The 25,658-nt window shown below is 42.1% G+C and overlaps 1 protein-coding gene across 5 annotated transcripts in view; it reads right to left on the reverse strand.

Annotated features, from left to right (window-relative positions):
• The window catches only part of LPIN1 (lipin 1), a 76,837-nt gene that overhangs the window by 15,294 nt on the left and 35,885 nt on the right, over positions 1-25,658 (reverse strand). For 3 of the 5 annotated variants that reach the window (XM_081906107.1, XM_081906108.1, XM_081906110.1), the window contains 7 exons: positions 13,270-13,470; positions 11,605-11,700; positions 10,086-10,414; positions 9,386-9,493; positions 7,801-7,908; positions 1,912-2,041; positions 469-793 (listed from right to left, as the gene is read on the reverse strand). In XM_081906107.1, the coding sequence (XP_081762233.1) occupies positions 469-793; positions 1,912-2,041; positions 7,801-7,908; positions 9,386-9,493; positions 10,086-10,414; positions 11,605-11,700; positions 13,270-13,470 (1,297 nt within the window). Of the gene's footprint in view, positions 1-468; positions 794-1,911; positions 2,042-7,800; positions 7,909-9,385; positions 9,494-10,085; positions 10,415-11,604; positions 11,701-13,269; positions 13,471-22,137; positions 22,321-25,658 lie in introns of those variants that run through there. The other 2 variants (XM_081906111.1, XM_081906109.1) reach the window with 2 other exon arrangements.

Consider the following 25,658-nt stretch of genomic DNA (forward strand, 5'->3'; position numbering starts at 1 on the left):
GTGACAAAACCTTTGACAAAATCTCCAAAGAAAGCTAAAGGGAATATGACAGTTTCTCAGGACATTTTGTGCATCTTTCGCTGCAACAGCCAATTCAGCCAGTGTGTTTCGGGGCGCTGGGAGGAATTCAGAAATAAGTTTTCCTCCCTTCCACCCCCCCTCTCCTTGCTCCATATCCCCTCTAGGCTTGCAAATTTGGATCCATCTAAGGAAGACATTCCCCTTTCTTCCTCCATCTCTCAGTCAAGGAAGACATTCCCCTTTCTTCCTCCATCTCTCAGTCAAAAACCTCTTTGCACTCTTTCCACTGCTGCTTATACAAAAGACAAACTTCTTTCTTCCTTTCATCCCCACTATCTCATTTTTTAAATAAAAACCAGGCACAATTAGTTTTTCTCTTAAGAAACTGCTTAAACTTTTCCAGGGCCTGGGTTCAAAACCAGAAGCAATCGTACAAGCAGCTTTTACCTTTTTTCCTGGAGGGAGAATCGGTCTTGCTGCTTGTTGGCTGTGCCAAACAAGCCATAGCCTGCTTGACGTCTTCATTTGCAGGGAGTGGAGGTGCAGCTGCCCCTAACATTTCTACATTTGGCTCATTTATCTCAGGTATTCCTTCTTGAAGCTCAGGTTCTTCCAGAGTCAGCACAGCATCCGCCTGTTCATCGATAGGTAAGGGAGTACTACTCTGAAGATCCTCCAGAACGTCGTTTTGAATGACTCGAAAGTGAGTGCTTTCAGAAGGATTCACATTCACCGCAGAGCTGGATTCTTTTAGCCTGAGTGGAATAGCAGACTGGAAAGAGAATATACACCTGTTTAACAACGCTTCCCTGGTTAAGAAGAAACAAGATGCTGTGAAAAGCAAGCACTGCTTTCACACCAAAACCTAAGTAATTGTCCTAACACTGCCATGTAATAATAAATAGCAGCAGCAACCCTGGGTTTGCAGCCAAGCACGTGCTCAAAAAAAGGAAAAGCAGCCAATCTTTACTTTCCGATCAGGGTAACAGTCTGATAGTTGTGTCTATGGAAACCACTTTCCCAGGGCACAGTTACAAAGTCACAGAACTGTAGAGTTAGAAAGGACCGCGAGGGTCATCTAGGCCAACTCTCTGCAATGCAGGAGTCTTTTTTTGCCCTGTGTGAGGTTCGAACCCATGAACCCTGAGATGAAGGATCTCATACTCTACGGACTGAGCTATTCCATACAGTCGGAGGGCACATGATGCAGCCATCTTGCTGAAGCTAAGACGGCATGAGCCTGGGCAGTGCCTGGATGGAAGACCACCTGGGAATTCCCCCCACACACATACACCATAGAACACCTTGGTTGGTTGACTGGTTGTCCCTCAAGTTGGCGAGACTCTTCTCACAAGAAACCAAGCCCATGGAATGAGCTGTTCAGCAGGCACCTTCTGTTTTAACATTTAAACACCTGTTTAAATGTTAAAACTAACCTATCCCAACAAGCACCTGCTGGCCATTAAGAGATTATCCTTCTGTAAAAATTAGATGATCTCCAATTTTAAATTTCGATATGGTTTCGAATGTGTGGTTTTATATATTATTGCTGTGAACCGCTCTGATGTCTGGGGTTTTTTTTAATGAATAGCGGTACTTTTTTATTATTATTTTTGCAAATGAATAAAATATAAATTGAATGCAATGACAAACTACAGTTAGTTTAAAACTTTTTGAAGCCACACCAGAGGAGAAAAGGGAATCATGCTATCTCAAGGATTGTACACATAGCAATAAGTTTTGTTTTGGTGTTATGACTTCACCCTCCTTTAAAATATATTTGTTAGTTCTCTGTTACCTTAAGACAGTCAGCTCTAAAAACAGAAGAAAGGTTGAAGCCATTTTATCATAGGCATATGAAAATATTCCGGAGGAGGTTTCCCCTCATACCTTTGTGGCTTGAGGTAGTTCGCCCCAGTCCCAATGCATTTGTGGATTATTCTTCTGGACGCCCCTTTCCAAAGATTTATTGACTAACTCGGAATCACTTTTAGGCGTTGGGGGCCGTGAACCTGAAGGACTGCAGAAAGAAGTGGGGAGGAAATGGGAGAAGACGTGCATTAAACAACAATAAGTACAACCTCAGGGCAATTTGAGATGCTTTATAGCTATATTGTTAGTGGCAATCTGAACTGAAACATGCTGAATGCATTTCAGACTTACAATGCAGTATGGGCCCAGTTCAATAGGCAGCCAAAAGCACAAGGTTTTAAAGTTACATGCAAAGTAATTTGTGAGACTCAAAACCCTAGCAATATAAAAGCTGCTTGCAAAGTACTTAGTGGGTCTATGAATGCAATATAAATATTCAAGCAACCCTAAGCACATTGATTGCAGGGGGTAGGGGTTGAATCCCACTAGCTTCCAATGGGATGTATACTTCCAAGAAAGTTTATTTAGGGTTTAAAGCTTAGTAACATAAATCAGTAGTTTGCCAGCACACAAATACACTCCCATAGCTTTCATTTGCAGAGAAAAGTCAATAAATGCTAATCTATGTTAGTATTCTGAAACCCCAGGAAAGCCACATTTTGTGAACAGGTAATGTGCAAATGTGGCTGCGTTCCGATACCATGAAAAAAAGGCCACAAGAGATGTTGGTGGTGGTGATGATGATGATGACAATGGTTGACAACCCACCCTTGACCCTAAGGTCCCCAGGGTGGGATACACAACATTAAAACACAATATTAAAAAGAGTTTAGAGCAACTTATAATGCCAAAAACAAGGTGATTCCTAGAATTCTAGACCTCAGGTGTCCAAAGTAAAAGGGTACCCAAGGTTCCTTATCACAAGGATATCCTGGGACAGAATGAGTTAGACCCCTATAGCATGAATTCACTCAGTGCATTCTCTTCCATAGGGAGACACAGAATAGCCCTGCGACATGGAAATGCCTGAATCAGTCCTAAATGGACAGGTCACATGAACCACTAATCTGATTGTGGACAAAATGGTTGCCTTGGAAAACAAAGGATGCAATAAAAATCCATTTATGCAAGTAACGTTTTAATGCATAGTGGCAGCACTGACGAACTGATGGGAAGGAAGGAAGGGGGAAGGAACTGGTGCATTGATTCAGTTCTCCCTCAAGCGCGCGCGCACACACACACACACACACACACACCAGGTATGCAGTGTCAAATCTGTGTAGGCTGTTACACAGGCAGCCTTTGACCCATGGCCCCACCTCCCTGCACAAACATTTTTGTGCAAACATGTCCTGATCCAGAAAAATAATGTGCTGATCCCAGAGGATCAGGATGTAAATATTTGAAACTTGAATCTATGGATGTGCTTACACAAAACAAGAGGAACAATCTGTTTTCTTACTTAATGGGGGGGGATACAATAGCTCAGCTAGTGAAGAACTTTAGGATACAACAAACTAGTTTGTCCAACCAACTACATATATACAAATGATACATGAGGCTGAAAAAATCCCAAGTTCTTGGTCCCCCTGGTACCCAAAAGCATTCTGATGTTGTCCAATTCTGACTTAATGCACCCACCTAATATTGAGCAAACTAAACTTGAGTTCACACCACCAACACACTAAACGTAAGACGTGCGTCATAAGTCATCAAGAAGACATGAATAATTCGGTTCTGGGACTATTAAGGAGAAGTTCTACAAAACTGCCTTTTTAAGCTAGGAAACTGAAACCCTTTTTGTTCTTGTGGACACATTTGCAATCTGGAGCAACCGGTGGGCACCACACACAGAGATACAAATGCCACAACCTATTCTGTTCATTGCAGCAGAATGCTCCTTCCAGCCTAATTTCGGGAAATAGTGGGGGGGGGAGGTCTCCGTGGGCATCTGGAAAGCCTACTGCAGGTGGGTCTGGACTACATTGCCAATCCCTTTCTAAAGCCAAAGCCCACAGATGAACTGTTATCGCGTTAAAAGAGAAATGGCATCTCTCCATTACTAGAACAGGAACTATTTTTAAAAAAATAATTAATAGCCTTAAGCGTTTAACTGAGCGTTTAACTCCCAGTACTAATACACTTCTACATTATGGACAGCGTGAAAAAGAAAATGCATTATGCCAGGTCAAAACTCACTAGATCATAATTTGTGCTGTACTGTATACATAATTTGTGCAATCCCCTAGAAGAACATCATACCTTTCTTAAAAGTTGTCCTGCAACGAATAACGCAGCCCCGTTGCCTCAAAGAGTTTACAATTTGAGTTTGACAGAAAGCAGGTTCCCCAGGTGGAAAAAAAACCAAACACATTTAGACTGTGTGGAGAAGGACAGCACCAGGACTCCCACTAGTTCTGTGTGATCTTAGATTACGTTTTCATTGGAACTGCAGAAATCTGGAAGCATCAGGGTGTGGAGGGTTCATGAGCCAGCAAACTGGATGCTGGCAGTCTGTTCTTCTCTAATGTATTTTGGCATCCAGCTGAGCAGACCCAAAATAAGCCTTAAAGGCTGGAACTGTTCCTCAAACTTAGCTCCTCGACACATCTTGACAATGCACCTCCCGGCTCATCACACCCATTCCAGCTTCAGGATTCAATTCACAATGACTCTGGTATTCCCAAGTAAATGTGCGTGAAATGCACAGGAGTAGTAGTTCAGGCCTTGGTGACTTCAAGTCTGGGTTATTGCAATTCACTCCATGTGAAGAAGAAGAAGAAGAAGAGTTTGGATTTGATATCCCGCCTTTCACTCCCCTTCAGGAGTCTCAAAGTGGCTAACATTCTCCTTTCCCTTCCTCCCCCACAACAAACACTCTGTGAGGTGAGTGGGGCTGAGAGACTTCAAAGAAGTGTGACTGGCCCAAGATCACCCAGCAGCTGCATGTGGAGGAGCGGAGACGCAAACCCGGTTCCCCAGATTGCGAGACTACCGCTCTTAACCACTACACCACACTGGCTCTCCCTTCCCTTGCTCTTGATATGGAAACTACAGATAGTGCTGAATGCTGCTTCATGGATGCTGACAGCAGTGAAACCCTGCACTGGTTATGCATTTACTACTGCGTCAAGTTCAAGGTATCGCTATTAATATAAAGCTCCTAATAGCTTGGAACCGGTTTATTTGAGGGATCGATTTACCCCAAATACACCCACTCAACTTCAGACAGGAACTTTCACTGCGTTCTTCTTGGTTCCTGCTAAGTTCAGGCAAGGCTATCCAGGAATGTAGCAGCCAATGTGTGTTTTAATCTCTTTTTAGCTTATTATAGATTTTATTATTATTTTTTTAAAAAATCACTGACAATTTTAATGTCTCTGTTTTGCTTGTAGAGGTTGCAATTACAAGCAAGCAACATGTATGTACATATTGTTAAATAAATACATCTTTAGACAATGGTGGATGATAGACAGATGATAGATAGATCGATAGATGATAGATAGTAGAGATAGGGAAAATTTATATCCAGAATGTATGCCTTGCCAACAGGCACTGCTTAAATGTCACCTTCTCTAAAAGGCTGGCTGTATTTCCTGCAGACTTTCTGGCAAATTTAAAGGATCTTGGGCTACGCCTGGCAATTATGCAACATCACATAAACAGGAAATACAGTGTTATCGTCTAAAGAAGAGACAGTAAAAAAGGGAAAGCAAGCAAAACAGACTGTCCAGATAGGACATTATGAACCTATAAACGCTACAGGACCCACCAAGTCAAAGGGGAAGCCCAAGAATTAATGGAACTTCATTCAGAGTTGCCTACAGATTTCCCTCAGTTCAAAAAGCATATAGGTCAGCTGCCAGCAATATGGGAGGACAACCTTCAAGAGGGAATGAAAGATGGAGGGGCAAGCCTTGCTCCCCCCCCCACTGCCCCCCCACCAAAGTAGACTGCCAGCAAGGAAGTGTAGAGAAGCATTTTCTGCTGCTTCATTTGTCCATATACATAAAAATCTTATTACAGAAGTTCATCAGGAACGACAAACATGGATGCCAGCTGAAAACGCTGTGCCGTTAATAATAATAATAATAATAATAATAATAATAATAATAATAATAATAATTTATACCAGCCACTCTGGGCGGCTTCCAACAAAACACTAAAATACAATAACCTATAAAACATTGAAGGCTTCCCTAAACAGGGCTGCCTTCGGATGTCTTCTAAAAGTTTGGTAGTTATTTTTCTCTTTGACATCTGGTGGGAGGGCACGGCAAGCTTTGTTTACTGAACGCGAGTCAAATAAACATGCAAAATTAGATCAACTCACTAAGGGATCAGAACATTTGTCAATGCAAATCACCCTGTGCAACTCACCCTAATTCAAAACCTTCCAGAAAACCCACGACAGCTGGTTGCCAGCAAGTCCTGTTGCCTGTTGCAACCACACCCTCTGCATACACCTCTTGCTTCAAAAGATTACTGAGGAAACAGGGCTGGTATTACTCAAGAGCCTCTAGTTCAGGGGAGGGGGCTGGGGAAGCTGTGTGCCCCCGGATGTTGTTGAAATTCAGCTCCCATCAGTCCCAGACACCAAGGATGATGAGAGGTCTAATCCTTCAATATCTTGAGGGCTGCACATTCCCTCACTCCTGTCCTAGTTGCTAATTCCTAGCATATATAGAAACATAGGTCCTGCACCCAGTCATATGTCCTGTTCTTCTCCTTTACTTAGAAAGTACTAGAAGATGCTAAATGCTGCTGATTTTCCCTCAGTACATGAAAGCATGGTAAATATATATATATGTAGGCGCTTCCTCCGCTAGCACTGTGAAAGGAAGAACGACCAGCGGGTTGCCATCATCACTGTGTCTTCCACCAACATAATTCTCCCCTTGTCTGTTTGTTTTAAACTATGACAACGTTTTGTATCGCAGTGCATCCTTTGGGAATTCTGCTTCAGTCTTCCCCAGCGCAAACACGAACCGCTTTTAAACACAACTTGCTTTGAAAAGAAAGCACAGTTGTCCTATAACTCAAGAGCCTGTTCTCTCTTTTTTCAGCAAACGATATATTTATTCACCGCAGTTTGTCTGTGGGAACAAATATATATTTCAACATATTAACTTTGGACAGGAAGTACGAACGTGGATATTTTAAACAAACAAGCAAACCATCGGGCTATTTTAAAATGCCCAAACTCCCTGCTGTTTAAGAGAGATTTGAAATTAGGTGTCCCTAAAAACGTCTACCTCAGATTCTGGTTTTTGCAACTTTCTTGTCCTGATCGAGAGGACAACATGCGCTTAGTCGGCAATGGATGGTTATGTGCTCATATCACCTGCATGTGTGGAGCTTTCCCCTCTCACTGAAGTAATGAGGAAGCTCTTGTGGTCAAGGGAGCTCCAAAGGTGCATCAGAGCCCCTGTGCCTACAAAAGATCATTGGAAATGTACACCTGTGCTGTACCATGAGAAAACTACCTGCCTTCGAGCTGGGTTGACCAAAGGGGACCTAGTGTTGGATAAGACAGTAGCCTAAGGGTTTGGCAGTGAAGAACCCTGAGGAAATGCAGGCAGCTCAACAAAAATAAGGGAAAAGGAAGTGGAAGAGGAGGAGAAATGTACAGGAGCTGGAGAAATAACAAAGGACTGAACTGCAGATGATAACCAGCCCAATTTTTGGCCAGAGGTCTACAGTTTCTGCATCATTAATACAGTGGCAACATAACGTGAAATGAAAACCCTAATTGCTAACCCCAGTTTCCTGCCAAGCAACTGTGTTAGTAATAAGGAGTAGTTTGGTAAGTCTGAGGAAGGCTGCAAAACTGTTTAAAAGGGTTAAAAGGGTTAATCAGCATTCCAACAAACCAAAGGAGAACTTTGCGGAGAGTTGCTGTTCTACCTGTCTGTAGCAGGATAGTGAGAAGACTGCTGAGGGCAAGAACTAGATAATCCTCCATCTGCTGGAACAGTAAGATGAGAGGACTTCCCTGGGCAAGTTCTGGGCTTACTGGACAGTGTGAGGTGTAGTAAAAGGAAGGGAAAAAACAGGCATCGTTATTCCACAATACGCTGCAATCAACACATGCTGCTGGGACACACAATGACATCCCCACCCGCTTGAAAACAAGGAACTCGGCTTAAAGAGAACTGAGTTTCTAAGCGACAAGATCCGGAATTGCTATAAGCAAATGTACAGTAAGTCAGTGCACCTTTCAGAGAGACACCAAACTACAGCACACGAAAGGTTGCAATCATTTGCAAATATGACAGCCACCATTATAATAACATATGCAAAACAGTGATCCACCCTGGCCTCTTCTGGTGCAACGAGTGCAAATTTGAGGGAGAAGAGTACAAACTGATCTCATCAGAGGAAACAGGTAGAAATGTTATCTAAAATATGTGTGTTGCACAGACATACTACACTGCCGTTTAACCTTTCTCTAGCAACTGGATTAAGCATGAGATCACAAAAACGTGTTTTTAGTTATAAGGACATTGTTTAGAAATGGACAAAGAAAGTATAATACCTTTGCATGGTTTTTTTAAAAAAAACAACCCTACATCTGTATGGTTTTGCACCCAAATCAGAGTGGTCCGCAAGAAACACGACCTAACGATCGCAGTAAAAGGACGCTATATTATGATTAAGGACCCTTCCACATATAATGCGATCAAAAATCAGAAGTCTCACATGTACCCGGTGCTTATGGAAGGCAGACCTCTGCAATCACATGAGGTTCTTTACTTTTCCATTACCAGCAATGGAGATGTTCCACTTGTATTTATGTAGCTGCCTCATTCAATTGTAAAACCAGTATGTAGGAGTTAAAATAATTCTCTTCCCATCAACATGATCCTATCAGGACTGCTACAGCCTACCGAAGGGGTTTTCATCCAAGTGCCCCAGAATGTTCAGTCGCAACTAATAATGGATAATTAAGATCAACAAGTTTTCCGAAGGTTAAGCCTCACACTAAACATCACATACCCTGAAACTCTACTCCAAATCTACTCCTCTTCCTGTGCTTTGAAATGAAGAAGTGGTTTACACACACTCACATGTAACAGGTAGCTGAGCACTCAATGAGTTGGCTTACACATAGCACCAAACTGAACTCTGGCTGAAGGCAGTTCAAGACGACATACCAAGCCAAACCATGGATGAATGAAGTTGCGGCAGCAGGAGGACCAGGAAAGGAGCACAATGTTCTCTCCAGGAACCCTCACATTCATGCTAAGCCATAGTTTGGCTTTGTGTTACGGGCACAAACCAGCTCAGCATCTGAATGAAACTTGGAATGCTTGATTATCCTAATTATGGGTGTGCATATGCCGAGCCCAGAAATATACAATCATTTCATGAATGTTACAAGTGTGGGAGGAGCTCAACTCCCTTCAACTGCTGCAGTGTCTGAACTTGCTGGATGAAGGCGCTTAGCACAGAAGACTACCTGAGGTACTCCAGTTAACACATACTGTACCTTGGTGAAGGGGACCATTCTCCATCCGAATGGTGGTGAGGGAGCACACTGATGGAAGACGTCTTTATCTCAAGCACTTCATCTCTACAAAGATCAGAGGCAGATGTTCTGAGTATAAACAAACAAAGAGAGGAAAAGAGGTTTAGTTTAGTTTAGTTTAGTTTAGTTTAGTTTTTTTTTTTTTGTGTGTGTGTGTGTGTGTGTGTGTGTGTGTGTGTTTAAAAAAACCAAGAACCTCTCGTTCAGAGCTAGAATAGCATTGCAACACTGGCAAGGAGAAAACTACTTCCCTTCTCTAAGAACTGTTAGGCACAAACGTCATCTCAAAATGACTGGAAATCCAGATGCTTCTGATAAGAAGTGCAAGTTGGAAAACAAAACAAAAAACACAACTCTAGAGGTCAGAAATTAGTGGTTCCTTAAATTTCCTTAACCACCTGGGCTAGGAACTTATGATGCAAACTTGTTCTACTTCCTAAAGCAAATTAAGTTCTCTTTTGAATCCACTGACTCTTTGAAGCAAGTATGAATATAGGAACTTCGTGCAATATGAGAAAACCTTGTCCAGAATAAAATCCATATGTATCCAATCATTCTCATGCTGTAAGAAATCCACACAACGTCTTTTCGTAGGTATTTGCCTAAAGAACATTAATGCCTCTGAATAAATCGCTTCTCCAAGTTTAAGCAGGATCAGTACCTTGTATTGTCTAAAAGCTCATTTTCTTCGTCGGAACTGATTTCTATAGGGAACATGTTTTCATCTTCAGTGGTATCGTCATTTTCATCTCTTTTTGAAGTGTCTATTTTGTGGGCAGATCTCCTTCTGCGTTTCCTCCTTTTCTTCACAGAACAACTTGAAGAAGTGGGCTCAACAGCGGATGAAGAAACAGAGGCTGGTAGCTGTGAACTGCTTCCAGTATCCATGTTTCTTATCCTGTCCACAGAGTTTCTCTTCAGCTGTAACTCCATGAGAGCTGTTCCCTCCGTAAGAATGGGAGATGTAGCCAAGTGGTACGGAATTGCTTCCTAGAAAAAAGAAGGAGGAGACAAAACAGCGTCTTATTTCCCTTGATATTCCTTATTTCATTTCCTTTGACATTTGTGAGGATTAATCTATCCTTTATCACACACAAACATATGCCCCAAAATGTACCTCAAGCTTCACATTAAGTTAAGCTTTTGTAAATACTCCACCTTGTAGCTCTTTCAAATTTTGCAAAGCATAAGGCTTCATTTAGGCAATTTAGCTGGTTCTACATGCAGGGGGTGGGAAACGCTATAAAAAAGTCAGAAATTAAATTGTTGTAACAAAGGGGGGGAACCCTATGTAAAAACACTATTGAAAAGTTTTGTGCTCTCTGGCGCCATATGGTGCTGCATTTTTATAACACATTCAAATCATTGGTTTTTTTGTTTGGTTTTTCTAATGTAGCTGAATCCTTTCTCACCATGCTTTTATGGAAGTGCTTCCCTTTGGACTGAATAAGTATATATAAGATAGCAGCTTCAATCATGGAATCAATGCAAGATACGTGCTATGGAACTGTCAAGAGCTGTCCCACATGCCAGAATGGGCTCCCCTTCCTCTGTGCAGAGGAACTAAGCTATATACACTTGCACTGACTAGTTCTGCAGCAGGAATGTGGAAGTCCTGCTTAATTTTTTTAAAAAAAATCCTTTTGGGGAAGGCATGCTCAGAGGCACAGATCAGGAAAGTAATGGAAATCCAATCACCTTGGCTTTAGGCAAATCAGCCAAGCCAATGAATGCCTTGCTACCAAAAATAGCCAGTTCACACAATCAGGTAACAATCAATTATACAGCCAGCAGTCTCGCAGTATGCAAGTTTTCCTCTGCCAATGAATACTGCTAACAAGTGAGGAAGAGACAATTAGATGGGGAAACGTTCCATTTAATGACAGCTACATGCAAACAGCAACAAATGGAATCACTACAGAAATAATGGGGTCATGTGAACTGGCCTTTAGGTTTTGCCATCCACCCTCTTCCTCCATCTGTCACTGTGTGTAAATCAGGTCTTGAATGGTGCAAGAAACGGAGAACTGTAAATGAAATCAGATCTAGCAGCCTTCTCCCTATAATGGATCTCTTAAAGGCATAGCAGTCTTGGGGTTTGACGATCCACTACAGATGTTGTGCTGTAACTATAATTTATCAGAAATGGAAGATGTTTGGGAAGTGGAGCTCCGTCTTACCTGGTCATCACCAGTTTCCTCTACAAAAAATGCTTCTCCATTGTCCCCTAATTTCATATGCAAATCCACAGATTCTCCATTGATTTCTATGTCAACCTGGGGAGAGCAAAAGACTTTTGAACAAACGTACAATTTCACTGCAGAGCACCGGAAGAGTTAGCGTGTGAATGAACATTCTCTGATATCTGTGAAAAGGGCTAATTCACATCATCCTAGTTAACATTTATGTAAGGTGATGAAAGTACTTCACATTATTTCGCAATCCTTTACAGCAGCCCTGTGAGGGATATCAGTGCTATTATCCCCATATTTCATGGCTTGGGGAGGCAGGTGCTCAGAGGAAGAATATAGAGGTTTGTCAAAGGACATCTATCTAGCAAGTTCATAGCTAGGGTACAATTTGAAGCAGGGAACGTCTCAGGTGATCTTCATATGCAGCACCTCACAGTGGCGTATGCCCATTCTATCAAAAGTTAAGCATCAACCAGCTTCCTGGTCCCAGGTGCCACTGAGCTCCAAATAAGCAATTTTAAGTGACATTTTCAACAGCGAAACAGATAAGCTTAAGCCCACCGAATACCTATTAAATCCATAAAAGTGCTTAAGGTGATATGTTGTCCATTGATAGGCTCAGTATTGTAAATAAACAGTGGCCTTCCCAGTGATAAAAGGCCTTATCCAAAAAAAAACCTGAATCTGTGAGCAAACAACCCATCTGACACACAATAATTACCACCTCTCTGGGTTTTGTTGTTTGGTGAAAGTGCTGAAGACACAAAATTCTAATTCCCATGGTTCTTTTCTGGGGAGTCCAGCACATGCATCACAGATCTGCCCAGAGGGCCAAAGCAGACGATGCATTAACTTGCACAATGACATTTGCCTGTGCTTTCCTTTTTACCATGGCAGCTGGGGGCGGAAATTTGAGACTGGGACTGCAGTGTGAGGAAGATTGGGGAGGAGGATCTAACACTTCCTGATGGAAATGTCCCCCACTCTGGTCAAAGCGAACATTTGCCCAGAAAGGAAGCTGCTATCCCAATCTGGATCAGGGACCCCACAGCTACATATATATGCACTGTCTCTGCAGCTACATCTTAGTGTCTCCATGAGAAGGACTCAAACTCAGATGACTCACAAGTCCCCATACTATGGGGAGGGGAGTGCTGAGCACCACCTTCTCCATTACCCCAGCCTAAGGGCATGGCTCTTCCATCATGCCTCGACTCTGGTGGCAACTCTCCTACAGCTTCTCCTGATCCACAATCCTGCAGGAGTATGTTATATGTGCCCTTGAAGGGCTTCAGCCAACCCTCCTGGTGGGCTGGGGGAGGCAACTGGAAAAGAAGACCTTGACTGGCCTTCTTAAGCTTTCAAATGACTCTGGGCCTTTGCTGAGACAACGTCTTCCAGAGCTCAGCCAGCAAGGCCCACTGGGAGCTGTCATGGGGCCTGAGCAGAAGTGGTTCTAGTAACCACTAACACACATCTCTGTGCATGCAATGTATCATCAAGTGTGGTCCTGAGAGCGCACAGGATGAAAACATCCCTGCCCCCAGCACAATATATTGTGTGAAGAGGGAGCTTCTGACACACACACACACACACACACACACACACACACACACACAAATAATAATGTCAAGACATCTTCTGTCCCCCTACCACTTTTTCCTTCGAACGCAGAACTCCCATCTTCCCGAAGCGCACGTGGAAAGGCGAACAGTGGAGGTTCCCATCAGGCTGGCGGACAACGATGACATCTATGCACCCAGACAGCGTGGCGGGATTTAATCCTTTATAGAGTTCCTTCACAGTCACAAAGACTTGGCCTGCTAACTGCCCAACGTAATTCATGGTTTGTGCCTGAAGAGGAAAACAGGACAGAGCGAAGCATCAGAATCAGGAAGGACACATTAAGATGATTTGGCAACTGCAGAAAATAAGAGACCAGAAATATTCTACAAAACAACCTAAGATTCCAGAGCACTTTTTGTTCCAGTCACTGGAGGCTCTTGAGCCAAATCCTATCTGTCCGTCTCCCATGAGGAGTACTGGTTAGCTTACTGGCTTCCCACAGGAGTGTGGAGTTTCCCTGCCCTAAGTTTTCTGGTGAGCCACTGGATTTCTTACAAGATCTCTTGGAGAATGGCGTCAGAGGCAAAGGCTTATGGTTTCATCTCTCACCCCCAAAGTTGCCCCAATGGACAGAGGATGAAAACTCAATTGCCACACTTCTTTTGCACTCCTCCTCTCTTGTCCCTGTGCTGGTTGAAAGCGCTGACTTCTGTGGCAATCAGATTTCCTCCTGTTTTCCTGAGCCACACCCCTCGCCAGCCTCCTTAAGTGTTTTCGCATGCCTCGAATGTGTCCTGAAACTCCAGTCATGCTTCTTGTTTGCAGGCTAGAGAGTACTGGGTGGAACTAGCCTACAAAAAGGTAAGATTCGGTACTTGCTCTGTTCACTTTCACCGGTAGCCTTACCTGCTCCTTGTCAGGTGGCCCCTAAAAAGTTGACCAGAAAATAATGTGGCCCTTGGGTTGTAGTCTACAATGTAACTTACTCCTAGGGAAGTGTGTACAGGATTTCAGCTTAAGACGGGCTCACAGTTGATAGCACTGCTCTTAGAATCAATCCAAGTCTACTGAACGGCCTTGACATTTCAGCACGTTAAGATATTTGGCAATGTAATGAGCACCAGGAACTTAAAAAGACAACATCCACATTCCTCAAGAGATGCCCAGCAATGCCCCAGCATAGCATGAAGCTTCAAGCAGAGGAACGTGAGCCAGTTAGTCCCAGATTCACATCTCACCACAACCATTAACTCACTTAGGTCTCTGGTTGAAACATTTTGATAGCTCTAAGTAAATCCATGAGATTAGAGCGCAAGTCTTGAGAGGCTTGGATCCAAATTTCTGCTCAGTTACAAAGTTCGCTGCAAGATCTCTGAGCGGTCTTTAAGTCCTAAGATAATCTACCTCACAGTGATGTTGTGAGGGAAACAAATGTGAATACCGTCCAGTGTACAGGGCTCCTTTTTGGAAGAAAGGACCCCTCAGCCTTTCGCCTCCCCATCTGCAGAGTGTGGGTCACTGTAGTGGCCCACCTGTTAGGTTGAGATGATTTTGTTATTAACTAAAAAAATTTCTAACCCACGCTTCATCGCAGTGCGATACCAGGGTAGGATAGAACACAATATAAATTGAAACCAACAAACGTCATCATAAAACAGAATAGAAGGGAGCACATGAAAAAACAAAGGAAACAGCAGTCATGATAATTATCAAAATCTAGCTGGGAACCCTACCCCCACCACACAAACACACAAAAACACAGCTCTGCCAATATACACGACACAGCAGGTTGGGATAGCAGAAATGTTTTGCTTAAAAAAAGACTGACAAGAGTCATTTACAAAATTAGTTTTCTCCTAATGGTTATAATAGATCCCAGCCAAAGCTTAATTCTGTATCTTTGTTTCATATACCAGAGTGGCATACAACAAATATGAATAAAATCAACAAAAGTATCATTGAAAACTTCATGAGAAACATCAATAAAACACCAGTGAAATACTGATTGGTTAAAGAGAGAATGTTCATAAAGCGAAGGCCTGTTGAAACAACCTAAGTTTTCAAAAGTTGCCTCAAAGAAGGGGGGAGCAGTTCCTGCCAAACCTCTACAGAGCACACAAAGGCTGCCACACTAAAGGCTCAATCCATGGTAAATGCCAATCAAGTGTCAGGGGTGCTGGGAACAGAGAATGTGAGTGCTAAAACTGCATTTGCAACTTGCTGAAGTATGCATTAGCTCCCAGTGAAATATTCACATCCCCAGGAACGTTCCCCAACTCCTAAGAAGACTGTATGTGGTCTGCATGACACATTTTGTTCTGTTTGATCCTAGAAAGCCTGCCTGCCTGCTGGTATCTCAAGAGCAGGAGTGCTAATAATAAACCAAACCAACTCAGTAAAATATAAGGCTACTTGCATTCTGTCAGCCTGCAACCTACATTTCTATCTGGGGGTTCCCTTTAAATTTCCAATTGAAAGAAAGTACTTCTTCACACAATGCGTAAGCTACGGAATTTGCTCTGTAAAATCAGGGAGGGATGTTTCGGCCATCACCTGAAAGAAGTTGTGCATGGAAAAGCTTCTTGCAACTTGAGGACTTTCCTCACACGTGGTCGTTTGCCACGAAAACAGCACTCAACAAGAAGCCACAAGCAGTTCAGGCTCCCAAATGAATGTTTGCAAAAACAAGTTGGTCCCTGTTTCTCATTCACATTTTTTTCCCTTCATATTTCATATTTTCAATACTTGGGGAGAGGGGGTGAGAATCAGTCCTTAACAGTAGCATCTTCTCCCTGTATTCCAGTGAGCCAGTGACCAGTAATACATTCCTAGGATCCCTTCCACACACCTGTGAACATATATCCTGATGTTTTTGAACAAAGTGCCTGGGGAGATTACACCTCCTTGGTTGTTTATTGAGCATTCATTCTCTGGTTTGTTTGCAGGGAAGTTGTATAGTATTGTTGCACCAAGCAATTGGTTTCCAGCTCATTTTCTGGTCACTTTCCTTACTACAGAAATGGGGTGGAGGGGAAGCAGGTTTGTTGTGAAAGGATGCCAACTATGCTTCAGTTTTGCAACCTGAATTTGCTGGTATGTTGCTGAATTCTCACCCACAAAATAGCAACGGTCTGGAAGTGACATACCGTATTTTCACATGTACAAGATGCCCCCAATTTTTTTTCACCCAAAATTAAGAAATTAAGTTGTTTAGCTTTGGGGGGGAGGTCACTTCCGCCAATCGCTCACCCGCCTGCCCGCCACTGCCGATCGCTTGCCACAGCCACTGCTGATCACACACCTTGCCGCAGCCGCCAATCGTCTGCCCAATTGCCGCAGCCACAGCCAATCGCCAGCAGGCCTTGTCGCAGCCACCAATCACCCACCCAATCACCGCAGCCAATCTCCTGCTTGCTGCTGCCATTAATTGCACATCCCCCCTCTGCGTTCACTATCTGTGTATAAGACGACACCCAATTTTTGCCTTTCTTTTTTTTTTCACGGTAGATTAGCCTGTCCTTATCTCTTGCACTGAAAAGAGGTCGTGGCACAATAGAACATCACATGCTTTCTTTCTATGCAGATGGAAGCCCTGGGCTCCATACCCAGCATGTGAAAATATGGCTCTCGGGGAACAGGGCTAGCAAAACAAAAAAAGCTATGGTTAGCCAGTGGCAGTTAAAATAGTAACAATGAGCAAGAAAGACCACTGGCCTGATTTTGTTATAAAAACAGCTCCACATTTTAGGCAGATAAAATGTGAAAGTTCTAATGTGTTACAGAAGGCCAGCAATGAGTCTGTGCACCTTCAGCATAAAAATGGATACTCAGAAATTCTGTAGAATAAGTTTATTTGAGCATGTTTATAGAATCAAATGCGACCCACAAACCATGTATTGCAACCAGTGAGCAGCTGGAAAACCCTGATTTCGTAGCCACAGTTTGGTAAAGTATGGAGCCTATAAAAACTTGTGGTGGTAGATCACAACAGAACTTTTGGGGGGAGAGGAATATTATTTTTTTGTTAATAAGAACAGTAAACAGGAGCAGACATGAGGGAGAAGGGCGGTAAGTCAAAATAAGATGTTTAAAAAACAGATACAACATGGGACAAAAACTAATCAGGAAGGAAAGAGTTCTCCAGTCATTAACATATAGATCACAAGTTGTGCAGACCTCCTCTCAAAGGACCTGGCAACCCACTTTGGCTTGGTACTTTTGACAGCATGCCTACAACCCTCGCTCCCTTAACATTCTCCCTTTCACTGTGTGGCTGAGGCACACAGAATTCTCCTAAATGTAAGGGCAGTCACATCAATGGTTACAGCTGCCCCAACATACATAGCAAAAGCCAGTCAGAATGAAAGAGCAAGATAATAATATCCTTAACTCTGTGCTAGTCCGTGACCACCACTCTCTCCTTCTTGGGTTTTCTTTCCACAAAATCAATGTTGCATGCATTATTCAACACAAACTCCTCTACAAGTCTTCCGAATTGTGTTTATCCTATATGCTTTTCTTTGCCAATAAAGCTGATTAAGCATAAATCTATCCACAATTCAGAAAGCTATGCAGAAGGGAAGGAAATGTTTCATTCTGAACATTCCCTGGGTGAGTATTTTCAAAATGATGATTAAATGCTGCATGCCTTGACAGTATCCACCATAATAGCTGCTTCGTTCAAACTCAGAGAGTTCACAAAGTATGTTTAGAAAAGGTTTAGACCCGAAATACAACAACATAAATTTGTGAGCATTGTTGTCAAAAGTGATGAACAAGATAATGCACGTAGCTTGATACATTTTAGAGCAGTGGTCTCCAATGAAAAAATGGGACCCCACTGAAAGAACCATACTCTTCCTCTTTTTGTAATTTATAAAAGTGACACAATATGGTTTTTGAGATCTTCTCAATGGTTTGTTCTGCCCTCTTCACTCAGGTTTTAGGATAAAAATCACCAGATAACAGATAACAAGACTGACCTACAGAAATGAACTGACATTGTTTTATTTACTATTTACAAGATCATTCGGGGTCTGCCTTTTAGCCTCCCCAAAACAGCTTAAATCATCAGCCTAAAACATAATAATTAAAGCTACAAGATGAACAATGAACTAAAAAAAAAATATCCAGAGCCACCTAAAATACAGTTCCACAAAAGGGACCAGAAAAGCTTTAGAGAATCCAAAACAGGAACTTTGCAAAGCAGAAAAATATTTACCAGACGCCGAAAAGCCAAAAAGGAGGGGGCCAACCAGGCTTCCTGGGTAAAGGAGTTCTGTAATCTGGGTGCCACAACCAAAAAGGTTCTGTCATGCATTATCATCCAGCTGAACCTCTGATGGCAGTGGAAAACAGATCAAGGCTTTTGAGGAATAGTGCAGTGGGCGGGCAAGCTCATGTCATGAGAAGGCAGTCCTTCGAAGACGTCATCCAAAGATCTTCTATACTATGTTGGCTGGTTACATGGGACATGGGGAACTGCATTACGTCTGGTCAGGCTATTTGTCCATGTTTTCTGACTGGCTCTCCAGAGCCTCAGGCAGAGGTCTTTCCCACTATTTGCTAACCTGATCCTTTTAACTGGAGATGGAAGGAATAAAACCTTTCTGCATCCGAAGCATGTGCTCTGTGACTGAGATACATGCCTGCCCCTAAATACACACACAACATGACAGTGCTGTGTAAAGCATCTTTCCACACCATTACATGGCAGGAAACCTAATTTTATTACATGGGTTCAGTTCAGGCGGAGAGCTGAACCATGGTTTGTCAATAAGCCACAGCCACTCTTCTCACACATTCTGATTTAAATTATTCCTATTTGGTACAAACCATAGTTTGCCATTACATATGATCCAGGAAACCGTGGTTTGCAGCCCTGGCTTGGCTAGTGAACTTACAAGCCAGATTCAGATGTCAGAATAAACACAATTTGTGTCAAAGAGGAAGCAGCTAATTGAAGCATAGCACGGAAGTGCTTTTACTATTCCGACATGCAGAAATACTGAGGACAGGCAGAAAAGCAGAAGATCTGGGAATCGTTTTCCTAAAGCTGCTTTTGTTTCCTAAAGCAAACTGGATGCTCCTCAATTTACAAGAAAGGGTAAGGAATCTTGAAATTGCCACTGTCTCCTCACTTTGAATGAACAGTTTCAGTTTTCAGAGAGAGCTGACAGCTCCATGGGGGAACAATAGCGAGTCTTAAAAGAAAGAATTTTTTTTTCATTGAGACATTATTAGTCTGTTTATTTTCCAGCGGTTAAATAAGGGGTGTGTCTGGAATTTAGAAATACAATCATAGATAATGTGACAGATAAAAAGCACTTTGCTTTCATTCGCCCTTTCCATAGACCAAAACAGAATAGAAAGAGCATACCTAAACAAGTGGAGAACTTGCATAATTCATAGGACCCACCAGTACGCAGGACCCCACCCCTCATAGCCTGGTCCCATTTTCCTGCCCAATTCATCCTCACAAATGGCATCCACTTTCTTAACTGTGGGAGGGAGTGTTTCATTCTGATGGCTTAAGAAGAGAGAGAAAAAGTCATTGCCAAAGGAAAAAGATACTTTTCCAGCAAAGGATGTTCCCCAGGAGGAAAGCTCAGCACCCGCAATCACAAATTATTATTATTTCTAAGCATGCCTTTGCCCTGTGTATGATGATGTGCCACAAGCCTTAACACTGCTGATAATGGAAGACCAGTTATGCACCTGAAATAACTTTGTAAAGATCCCAGATGACTTCTGCACAGTTCCATTTCTAACGTGTATCAAACAAGAATGCCGTTGTTCAAATATTTGCCTTTGTTTACCAATGTGATAAAACAACCTTTAAAGCATGTTTGGGCATGGTTGAAATTACTAACATTTTCAAAATCCCCTAACGGTCCCAAGTGCTTCCAAAAGAGCTCTTTTGTGCGTTGTTTAGTCATATTTGAGTGCACAAAGAAGGCCACTCCAAACCCCCAAAAAATGGTTAAATAAATACATTTGGAATGGAAAACAGGAGCACAGTCCATCAAGGACAGTTCCCCAATTCTTTTCTTTAAAGGACTTTTGTAGTGGTGATTCTTTCCGAATTCTGCCCTGCTGAATCTCCACTGAGAAACTCTATTTACAGTAAAAATCAAAGCATGAGATTCAAAAAACAGAGTTCATGGCATTCCAGATTGACCAATACCATTCTTCTGATGTCAACAACTCTCTCAGCTGTGTCACTTTGCAGGACAGGACAGTACTGCAACTAACAATCCAGTAAACTTTGAACCTTATCTCCCCCAGTCTAACCACAGACTCTCAACAGGATATGACAGTTGCCATTAACTTGCCCCATTGGTTCCAGTGGAACTTGTCTCTAAAATACAGAAAAAGCATCCCTATTTCGATTTTCATTATGAAAAAGGGGGCCAGTCTAATTATAATAATTTATTATATATGTACTATCCAATTAATGTAGTTTAATTTATTTCAATATAAACAGTTGAATTCAAACATAGAATCTGAAAAGGGTATCTTATCCCTCTTTTCCTCAGTGAGAAGCAAATGATTTATTTAGGAAACGGTAACGTTTTTCAAATTAAATTATCTCCAAGTTCTACATGAATTTTCCCAAAAGAAAAAAAGGGGATTTCCAATCAAAGGTAAGCACTTTAAAAAAAAAAGTCCCATTGATTTCAACAATTAAATTAAGTGTGTTCCAAATGAAGTCAATAGGACAGCTTTAGGGGGATCATGCCGAAATATTTTAGCTGACTTTATACTAGAACTGTTGGCAACAAACCCTCACCTAAGGACTAAAGAGGCTTTAATTACATCCCTTTCTGTAATACTGATAAACAAGTGTGTGCATGTATGTGTATGTGCGTGAAACATGAAGTCTCTCTACAGATGTTTGAAGCCAAAGAAAAGGTATTTAAAAGCAGTGCTTTTTTTCTAAAAAAAATGTTTAGGGGTACTCTCATTTTCCTGCTCATATTGAAATATTGCCCCTCAATGAGGCCAAACTTAGAGTCACAAAATGTTTCTGGGTATGCGTACCCCAGGACAAAAAGCACTGTTTAAAAGTAAATGGGAGTGAATATATAGCTCGGAGGTTCAAAACCCACAAATAACATTGGGTTTAGCAACACTGTCTAAGCACATCTGTATCAGACAATTGTGCAATAAAACAGAATATGCACTAGCAAAGATAAAGAGGAGACCAAAAAGAAAAAAAAAGAAAAAGTGGCAGTACAACACATTCTTTTAGCCGGGTTTCACAGATCAACAACAACTGCTACAAAACCTGATTTTAAACTTCAAAATGGTCACACAACTCTCCATTCCTGAGGCCAAAAGAGCCTGTCTTTTTACACAAGACAGCAGTTTAGCAAACAGGAAGACAAGAGACAGAGTGTCTGAATTCACATTTAACCCTTTTCTTCTCGCCAACGAGGCGCCAGAGAGGCCTAAAATCTATGCCAGGCCTGCCAATTTTTTTGCCACTTGCCACCATAGGCATGCTCAAAAGGGTACTCGCATCTTTCTTCCCACCCCCCACCGCCTTGCATCAGAGCCTTTGCCGCCACATACCACTCGATAAGTCATTTTAAGTCATCAACCCAAAGAATCAGGGGAAAGGCCACTTCACCCACTGCGGCTATTTTAGGATGCGGGCTCTTGCTAAAATGCAGATTAATATCCAAAACATATGTGGCAGAGAGATTTGGTCCTGGCGGACAAACGTGTACTTTTCCAGAAGGACTCCGTTTAGGCAAAAAACAAGACAGTATGAGACAAAGGGCCGCTTGTCCCCAAGCTGAAAAATTGCAACTATCTTAAGCAAAACATTGTGCAGGTAAAAATCCAGCGGCCTACAGAATTGCCACAATAGTACTATTTCCCCCAATACTTAACCCATCTCCTTAACTTCCCCCCGCCTGCCCCCCAAATCCTTCATCAGCTTTATACCTGTCCTTGCACCGTCTGTCAACCGTGAGAAACATCAGCAACTTTCCCCAAGGGAGGCAGAGAGACAGCTGCCTTGCCACTGCTCTTCTCCTCCGCAGCAATGAAGGGCTTCGGATGAGGCTCGCTAGGCAGTGGCAGGTCAGGCACCGGCCAGAGCCTTGCTTTGTATGCAAACAGGCTGCTGCAGCAATGTCAATTCATCCCACATAGGCAGCCTGGTAACCGCCCTGTAGGAGGGACCTCGAGAAGGGAGGCAGGAAGGGGGATCAAGGAGAAATCAGGACATCCATCGCAACAGCTGTGGTTATGGTTACCCAAGGCTAGATCTACCGGAAGCATCTTCCTATATTTGCCCCACTTCTGACCCCACTCCAGCTATATCTTGCAGGTGTAGATAGGAGTTTGCTGCAAGCCATAGACCACAACAGACAGGCCCAAACTAGCATGGTAAATTCAAACTGAAACGAACAAGCAGGGTTTTGGTCATTAAGTGATATTGCGAGTGTCTTGTGTCTGTCACAGGGGTTTCGGATTCATTTGCGGGTTTTGTTTTATTTTTTCAATTTGTACAAATTGAAATAGAGTCAAGAGAGAGAGATGGGTCTCATCCACATAAGGATCACTATGTCTCAAGTTGCCTTTCTCAGGGTTAAATCTTCCGGCTTAAATTGCCGGAAGCGCTCTTGTGAATTTGACACTTGCAGTTTGCCATGTGTCAGAGATTCACAAAATATAGTTCAGCGTGCACAAGTGTTAAGGGGCATGTCATCTTCAACCCTTTAAAATGCTTGAGCACTTTTTTTAAAAGCACATTTGGTCAGCAGACTGGAGAGAAGGTGAAGAGCAATTCTTATGGGAAATTACCAGCTGACGGTCCAGTTAGAACTCTTCCATGTTGTCTCTCTAGTCTACAGTCCTAATTAGATGCCACCAGTATAGAAAAGAAAAGGCCATTCCAATTGAATGCCACCATTCAAAAAAATGGAGGGGTTGGGGGGGTGAGAATTCAGGGCCTTGGAAAGATGGGCCTGGGCAGAAAAAGGATGTATGCAGTACAAAGTTTTATTGAGATGTGATTTCGAGAAATTGAATGGCTTGCCTTCTGTGAAGTGGGTTAGAACAGAACACTGTGGGTTCAGACAAAGTGGCTTTTTTACTGCCTTTTACTAAGGCAGACATTACTGTTTTGACCTCTTGTTGTGTTCGTAAATACTGTGAGTGTTCTGGCAACGGCAGCCATTTTTTACTAGCTATGTAGCCCCCCCCCCACATGCCAGCCATTTTGTGATGGCACCCACAAATGACTTTCCTAAAGTTCTAAAATTAATATGCGTGCGTGAAATTTAGACGCATAAAATTATTTGCATACTGCTTCTGATAACAATTTTTATTTTAAGGATTGTATTGGGGGGGACAGCTGAATGGGGAAACTTATCTGGTATCTGCTCCTCGGGGTTTCAGACAAGGAGTTAATGGCCTAGGAATTTTATTGTTTTACTCTGTTGTGCGCGCATGCTGATGGGAGTTGGAGTCTGAGTCCAGCAGGATCATAGAGAACATGTTCACCACACATATTTTATATTGGTGGCTTGGGCTGGAATCTATTATTATGACTTGGGTATCTGATGACTTGCTGGCAGCCTTGAAACTCCCTAATAACCAGGAAACTGTTTCTAAAGCATCAGAAGTGAGCGAGGGAGGGTATCAGTTTCTGATTCCATCACACCTAGGCCTAGGAGTATGGAGGGCATCCCTACAGACCTGTCTGGCAAATAGCAATTTCTTGGTCACATTTCCTTGACCTGTAAAATGGGAATAACATCAGAGGGCTGGTATGAGAGCATGTACATAAGATGAAGGAATTTAAAAGTCCTTCGTGCCAGAAACTAATCTGTTGTGGCCAGTAATAACATGTTTGGGGTGATCGTCAGAGAATATATGGCGGATGACTGGACTGATCAGGTTCTTGGCATATGAAAACACTGAAATCATTTTGTAATTTGTTTAAGAGCCTGGGCCTACGTGCAAATAGTTCTCATGATGGACACTGCTGGAAATATGGGTGTCCAGAACCCAGAGTAGCTTAAATGTTTGATGTGCAAGTACGTATCTCTTTAAGTAAAGCACTCTAGCTATCACAAGGGGGGGTTGTTTTGTTTTGTTTTGTTTTGTTTTGTTTTGTTTTGTTTTGTTTTGTTTTAGATCTTCTTCTTTTGGTTGATCGTTGAGTATAATATGTCAACACACCTGAACATATATAATATATACTTGTCATGTTTTCAGTTCACTTCAGTCACCTCATGATTAAGCAGACTGTTGCTTAATGCAACAATAAACCAATGTAGCATTTACAAGTGACACAAATAACAGGGCTGGCTTCAGCATCTTGCATCTTTAGGTAGCTATCGGGGTATCAACTGAAGTGCTAAATTTACCTTCCCAACCACCTCTTTTTTTCCTCTTATATTGGACTCTGAGCAGCATCAGACTGGCTAAATCTAGTTGTTCGTAATTTCCCACAATGCCCCCAAACTTGTGTCACTCAGGGACATTGTGCAAAATTTAAATCTTTTCCAGGCCTTTGGCTAATCTACAGCCTTTTAAATTTTGGAGGGAGGGTTACTGTTATTGTTTTGTTTAGTATAGCATGTATTTTGTGGTTTTATATTGTAAAGCACCCTGTGATTCTCGGATGAAGGGCGGTAAATATAATAATAATGATATTAATATATAAACCCAGCTGCCCACACTGCCATCACAGCTAAGTAATATTGCATGACTCACTACCCAGTAATTTCCCCAGAGCCTTCTCTAGTCTGGTGCCAACCCTAAATAACAATATGTTTTAGTCCAGAATAGAAGTAGCCACCACGGTGGCCTCCAGATGTTGTTGACTACAACTCCCATCACGCATAACCATTGCTCTTTCTGGCTGGAGATGACGGGAGTTGTCGTCCAAAACACTGGTGGACTCTATATTAAGTAGCCTTGATATAGAATGTGTGATTAATGACTGTGGTTGATGAGATATTTTGAAATCAAATGTACATTATTAGTTATTGCCATTCATATATTCAAATTACAGATGCAAGGACAGCATAGATGCAATTAAAAGTAAGCACCATTTGTGCATAGATTGCATATCACAAGGGATGCAATCCAGTTTAAATAGTGCTGCTCCTTCACTTTGGTTTACTTAATTGTATTTCTCTTCTCGTTTGTTATATGTCAATCTCCCGTGTTTTATATTGTGATGACTTCCAGGTTATAAGCAATAAAACTGCATCACTTATGAAAATGGTTTTATGACCAAGGTGACAGCATTTTTTGACTTGTTTAAACAGATGGTGCTTGGCATTTAAAAAAAAAAAATGCTCCGTAATCCAGAATATCAAAGCATTGCCTATATATATATATATATATATATATATATATCACCCCACTGGGAGTAAAGCTATACATTAATCCTATTTACTGGGTTGTTTTTCTTCTGCCTAAAGATAACATATTTTTTTCCCACA

This window comes from Podarcis melisellensis (genome assembly GCF_964234715.1).
Source record: "Podarcis melisellensis genome assembly, chromosome: 3".
NCBI classification, from domain to species: domain Eukaryota; kingdom Metazoa; phylum Chordata; class Lepidosauria; order Squamata; family Lacertidae; genus Podarcis; species Podarcis melisellensis.